Raw genomic sequence first — 6,076 nt, 5'->3', positions numbered from 1 at the left:
CCGGTGAGTGCCCCACAGGAACAGATCTGCAGCTCAGAGTGTGTGGGGAGACGAGCTCAGATCTGAGATAGAAGCTCAGGAAGAACCCACAGGGAGCAGCCGGGGGAGAGGAGGGCAAGCGGGGAGATGGGGGTAGGAGTCAGGGAGCCACAAATCGCACAAGCCACAGGACCTCACGATCCTTTCCTGTTCTGAGCCTGTTGTCACACGGATCCATCTGACATCCTCGAAGATGCCTTATCCAAATGCAAGCGTCCCTCCAAGCTCCCACATCCTCCCACTGGTCTTTGCTTAGAAATCAGCTGAGTTATGGGAGCAGGGCAGGTCTGACAAGCAAAGTGGGGAGGCATTGGTCTGAAACTCTGTGCTCAAATGTTCCTGTTATTTTGTTCAAGGTCAGATTCTTGCCAGGATGTCCTTCCAGCAGAACCAGCAGCAGTGCCAGCCCCCTCCCAAGTGCCCCCCGAAGAGCCCAGCACAGGGTCTGCCTGCGGCCTCTGGCTGCGCTGCGAGCTCCGGGGGCTGCGCTGGCCCCAGCTCTGAGGGCGGCTGCTTCCTGAGCCACCACAGCCACCACAGGTCCCACCGATGCCGTCGCCAGAGCTCCGACTCCTGTGATGGCAGCAGCGGTCAGAAGTTTGGAGTCTCTGGCGGTGGCCACAAATACGGGGGCTGCTAATGACTTGAATCATGAAACTAAGTGAAAGCATTGGAGAAAAGGAAGTTCTGAAATGATTGGCACTGGCCCTGGCCTGGTCTTGCTGTTCCCTCTGTTTCCTGCTGAGATGTTCCTGGAAGAGCTGAGTGTCCCCCAGAGGCCATCCCGCTGGTTTCCAGGAACTCGGGGGTTCATCTTCCTTTGTGTTCCTGTGAAGAATAAAGCTGCCCTCATTCACTGCGACCTTTAACACGTCCCTGTCTTTGTCACTCCTGGGCTGACCGACATCGGGTGCAGGAGCCTGCAGCAGGACAGGCACCTAGCAAGTCATACACACTCCCCAGTGCCCGAGACCCTTTTGAGGGGGGTTGTAGGTCGGGGTGAGGATGAGTGGTGGCTTTTCACATGGTCACAGTCAGGGGCATGAGTTGGGAGTTGACAAAGAGCCCTGGAACTCACAGGTAATAGGCCTCAGGGGCCAGTTTGGATCCTTCAGAGAACACCCCGGAAGCTCAGCCCTAGGTGAGGCAGAGAGGAGAAAAGAGGAGAAGCTGCAGCCTCCCTGGTCCTTGATCCTCTGGTTCTTCCAATCTCAGGGCTACGTGGTCCTCCCAACCTGGGCTGAGAGCCCCAGAGCTGTGGAGCACCCGTGCTCTCCAGAATGAAAGCTGATGGGAGTGATAAGAACATGATTGACAAGAGTGGTAAGTGATTAAACTCCATCAGTGTTTCTAGTAGGTAGAAATCAGCTGAGTAATGTTTCCCATTGCATTTTATTTTAAAAGAGTGAGATATAAATTTAATATGATCAATGCAAATAACTTTGTTACCTTTTGACAAGACATTGGTATTGCATCACCATCCTAACTATAGGACTCTTAAGAAAAAAAAAAAAAACAACTGAAGAAGACTTTAGAAACTGGAAAGACCTCCCATGTTCTTGGAGAGGCAGAATTAACATTATTAAAATGGTCACACTCCCAAGTAGTGTACAGATCTATGCGATCCCCATCAAAATACCAATGACAATCTTCACCAAACTAGAAAAGACCGTCCTAAGATTCAAATGGAAGAAACAGAGATCCAGGATAGCCAAAGCAATATTGAGAAAGAAGACGGATGCCAGAGGCATCACAGTGCCTGATTTCAAATTCTGCACAGCAGAGAAAGGAATTAACAGCACGAAGAGAGATCCTACAGACCAGGAGAATAGCTTCTCCACCCATTCCTCTCACAGTGGATTAATGTCCAGAATATATAAGGAACTAAAAAAACTTAGCACTAAAAACCCAAATCACCCCAATCAGCTAGGCGTGGTAGGGCAGGCCTGTAATCCCAGTGACTCTGAAGCTGAAGCAGGAGGATAGCCAGTTCAGGGCCAGCCTCAGCAACTTAGGGAGGCCTTAAGCAACTTAGTGAGACCCTGTCTGAAAATTAATAATAATAATAAAAAGGGTTGGGATGTGATTCAGTGACCTTGGTTCAACCCCTGGTACCAAAACAATAACAGCAACAACAAAAAACAACAACAAACAAAACCCAATCCACAAGTGGGCAAAATGATTAAACACACATTTCTCAAAAGAAGAAATATGAATGACCAACAAATACATGAAAAAAAATGTTCAATATCTCTAGCAATCAGGGAAACTCAAATCAAAACTACATTGACATTTCATTTCACTCCAGTTAGAACTGCAATCATGAGAATATAAATAATAATAATGATAAATGCTGGTGATGAGGTGAGGAAAAACATGCTCATATATTGTTGGTGGGGCTATAAATCAGTACAACCACTTTGGAAAGCAATATGAAGAGTCCTTCAAAAAACTAGGATTGGAACCACCATATGACCCAGCTGTACCACTATGGGGAATTTATCCCAAAGAACTAAAATCATCATACTACAGTGGTCTAGGCACATCAATGCTTACAGCAGCACAATTCACAACAACCAAGTGAGAGAACCAGCCTAGGTGTCCATCCACAGATGAATGGGTAATGAATATGTGGTATATATACACAATGGGGTTTTACTCAGCCATAAATAATAAGTAAGTCATGGCATTTCCTGTTGTGTCACAGCAATTCCTGGATGGGATTGGGGAACATCACTCTAAGTGAAATAAATCAGACTCAGAAAGTGAAGGGTCTAAAGCCCTCCCTCATATGCAGAGGTTAGAGAAAAATAAGGGAGAAAGATAGGGTTGGGGAATCCCATGAAAATAGAAGGGAGGTCAGTGGAGGATTGAGAGTGAAGACGGAAAAAGGGAGGAATGTTGGAATGATGTGGCCAACTTATGCTGTGGGCATATATGAGAATATCACAGTGATTCCACGTTTCCATGTATGTATGAAGCACCAATTAAAGAAACTACAAATAAGTGGAAGGAAAACCTGTGGAGTAGAATGAGGGGCACCAGGGAGGGAAAGAGGAAGTTCTGGGGACTGAAAAGTATGCTCCATGCCCGTAGGTCTGATCATGTCAAAATGAACCCCAATATTATGTCTAACTATCATGTAGTAATAAAAAATGTTTAAAATGCCTCAAAATTCCTTGACCGTATTTTCATGAGAAGTGGGCTCTCTATCCCCTATCTGGAGTAGACACAGGCCTGTGACTGCTTCAACCGCTAGACCATGGTAGAAGTGACGTTGCGTGACTCCCAGTGACAGAAGGCCATCTGCCCTCCCGGGGTGCTCTGTCTGAGGGAAGCCAGGTGCTGTGGGAGGAGTCTGACCAACCTGGGACCACCGTACTACAGGGTCCAGGTGTAAGTCCTCCAGGTGACACTCCAGAGGACGTTCCAGCTGTCCGGCACTGACTGCCAATCATCTGAATGAATCTTCTCGAATGTCCCTCCCATCCAGGCCTTCAGGTGACCAGAGCATCAGTGAACATCTGACTGCAAGGGCCTAAAACAAGAATTACCCTGAGCCCTTCCTGAATACCTGATCCGCAAAGTTGTGAGAAAACTCAAGTTGTTGTTTTAACACTAAGAAGCTTATGGGGTAACTGGTTATGCAACAACAGTGATTAGGACACCCACTATTTTTCTCTCATTAATAACTTATCTTCTTCCCTCTGAAGGTTTTGGCCTGGTGAGATGAGGAGACAATAGTCAATACATGCCTTTCTTAGCCACCCCCACCCCACAAGAATATCTTTTCATGCTTTAAAGTTTCGTTTCAGCTGGTTTATTCCCCCTAGAGGGAGGTCCACCTCACAAAGGATGAAAATTGATAATTTTCAAGAAAATGTAGGTACCAACCTACATTAAGTGGGAAAGTGCCCACTTTAAAGGATGTCTGTTTCAAGTTTATCCCCCGTGCTTAAAATGTCACCTGGCACATTGGGATTCACAGTACTTTTGTTAGTCGCCTTTTTTCCTGTGGCCAAATTACCTCGGAAGAACGACTCGGGGAGGAAAGGTTGACCTTGGCTCAGTTGCAGAGGTCTCAGCCCATGGCCAGCGGGCTCCATTGCTTTGGGCCTGAGGTGGGGCAGACCTTGGTGGTGGCAAGATGGGGCAGAGAAAAGCTGTTCAGCTCATGGCAGAGGGGAATCAGAGAGAAGGTACAGGAAAGGGTCAGGGACAAGATACTGTCCCCGAGAGCATGCCCCTCGTGACTTGCTTCCTCCAGTCATTCCCCACCTGTCCACAGTTCCCACCTCCTCGAGTTCAAGGATCAATCCCTTGAATGGATTAATTTGCCGACGAGGCCCCACTCTCTGGACATGGCTCCTGGGGACTAAGTCTTCAACCCACGAGACTTTTGGGGGACATCCCAGATCCAAATCATGACACGAGGGAACACTTGGGCTGTGCAGTTCAGGAGAAATTGGGATACCTAAGGAAGGGTGCATCAGGCTGGGGCTTTTCCTCGGATCCTGGGATCCTTGTTTCCTCTGAAATCACCTAAGCATCAGGATTCAGGTCAGCAGCAGCCCCCAGAGCTGTGGCCACACCCAGGGCCCCCAGACTGCTGACCACTGCCGTGTCACGGGAGTCTTTGGCGCTGGCATCAGTGGGAACTGCGGTGGCTCAGGCAGCAGCTGCCCTCAGAGCTCGGAGCATGGCCGGAGAAGGCTGCAGGCAGACACTGTGCTGGGCTTTTGGGGGGACCTCTGGGTGAGGGGCCCTTGGGAGGGGGCTAGCACTGCTGCTGCTTCTGCTGGAAGGGCATCTCCACGGGAGTCAGTGAGCCTGGGCAAACTAAAGCCAAACGAAATGCGTGTCCATGCCGAGGTTCTGGCCAGCCTCTGCACATTCTTGGGTTCAGCTGGAGATTCTCTCCTGCTAAACGGCGTCAGTCCTTCAATCAGAATGGGGAGAAAGAAAATTAAGACTGATTTGGATTTAAATGGATCCCAAGAGATGGTTGATCCTTCCTCCCTTCTCTCCCTCCTGCCAGGAGGACAGATGACAGGTCTCCTGGGTAAGCCTCCGAGGTTTCTCTGCACAGGTCCCCACAGGCTGTCCCATGACCCAATGTGAACAGCGCCCCCTGCAGGTATCCACTGTCCCAAACACACAGAGCTCCATCACCCTCAGGGCTTCCCATCGCTGAACCGGAGTGAAGGGGTGAGAGGGAGGGAGGACTTGAGGAAGCAGCAAGGACATCTCTGGGAGAGAGCAGACAGGGAGCAGGAGATCCTGAGGTCGGCTGCTCACGGGCTCCTCAGCTTCCTCCTCCTCCCAGTCTGGCTCTTCCTGGTCATGGTCCTGCTGCCCACCACCAGCCCCTCCACCACCCCACCTTGTCTTCCTACCTCCCTCTCCCTGTTGCAGAACAAACATGTCTGCTCACCTTCCAACTCTGTTCCTCCCCCCATGAGGACCTGGTTCTGTGGGGGCAAGAGAAGGCTCTTCCCGAGGCAGCTGTGGGCTGAGAAACACGGGACCCCAGCCCTCAGTTCTGAGCTGAGTTATGTAGTGCACAGATCAAGTAGGGGTCCTTGTCCCACCCCAAGAGGCAGCACCATACTCCTTCTCCCTCCCTCTCTCTCTCTCTCCCTCTCTCTATCTCCCCCACCTCTCTCTCTCTCTCTCTCTCTCTCTCTCTCTCTCTCTCCACACACACACACACACACACACACACACACAACCAGGCTTTCAACAATGTGCTACATATATTTTGAGAAATGACAAAGGTTAAATAGGAAATTTCAATGACAGTCCCATCAACCATGGCTCAAACCCTCTGGCTGCCATCCCACTTTTATTTATCCATTCAGCTCGCACACCCTGAATTCAGAACACGTCCCTTGTGGTCACTGGCAATTTGGAAATAAACAGGATGCGTTTCTGCCCTTGAGTAGCTCACAGCCTCACAGGAGGACAGAGAACTGGACATTCAGCTCTGATCCTATGAGCTAAGTGGTGGAGCACAGGTGCCCGCCAAGGCCGCAGC

The 6,076-nt window shown here is 49.7% G+C and overlaps 1 protein-coding gene across 1 annotated transcript; it reads left to right on the top strand.

The window, feature by feature from the left end:
* Positions 1-412: 412 nt before the first annotated feature.
* On the top strand, positions 413-679 carry LOC107156656 (late cornified envelope protein 3D-like). The gene has a single exon (XM_015502694.1). It carries the CDS (start codon positions 413-415, stop codon positions 677-679), a length of 267 nt encoding a protein of 88 aa, XP_015358180.1.
* Positions 680-6,076: the final 5,397 nt, after the last annotated feature.

This window comes from Marmota marmota, unplaced genomic scaffold (assembly GCF_001458135.2).
Source record: "Marmota marmota marmota unplaced genomic scaffold, marMar, whole genome shotgun sequence".
In the NCBI taxonomy this organism is placed as follows: domain Eukaryota; kingdom Metazoa; phylum Chordata; class Mammalia; order Rodentia; family Sciuridae; genus Marmota; species Marmota marmota.
The sequence above is the reverse complement of the archived record's forward strand: the minus strand, read 5'-3'. Positions and strand labels throughout refer to the sequence as shown.

Excerpts from the sequence above, each read along its gene's own strand:
- LOC107156656 (XM_015502694.1), top strand. The coding sequence starts at position 413 with ATGTCCTTCCAGCAGAACCAGCAGCAGTGCCAGCCCCCTCCCAAGTGC.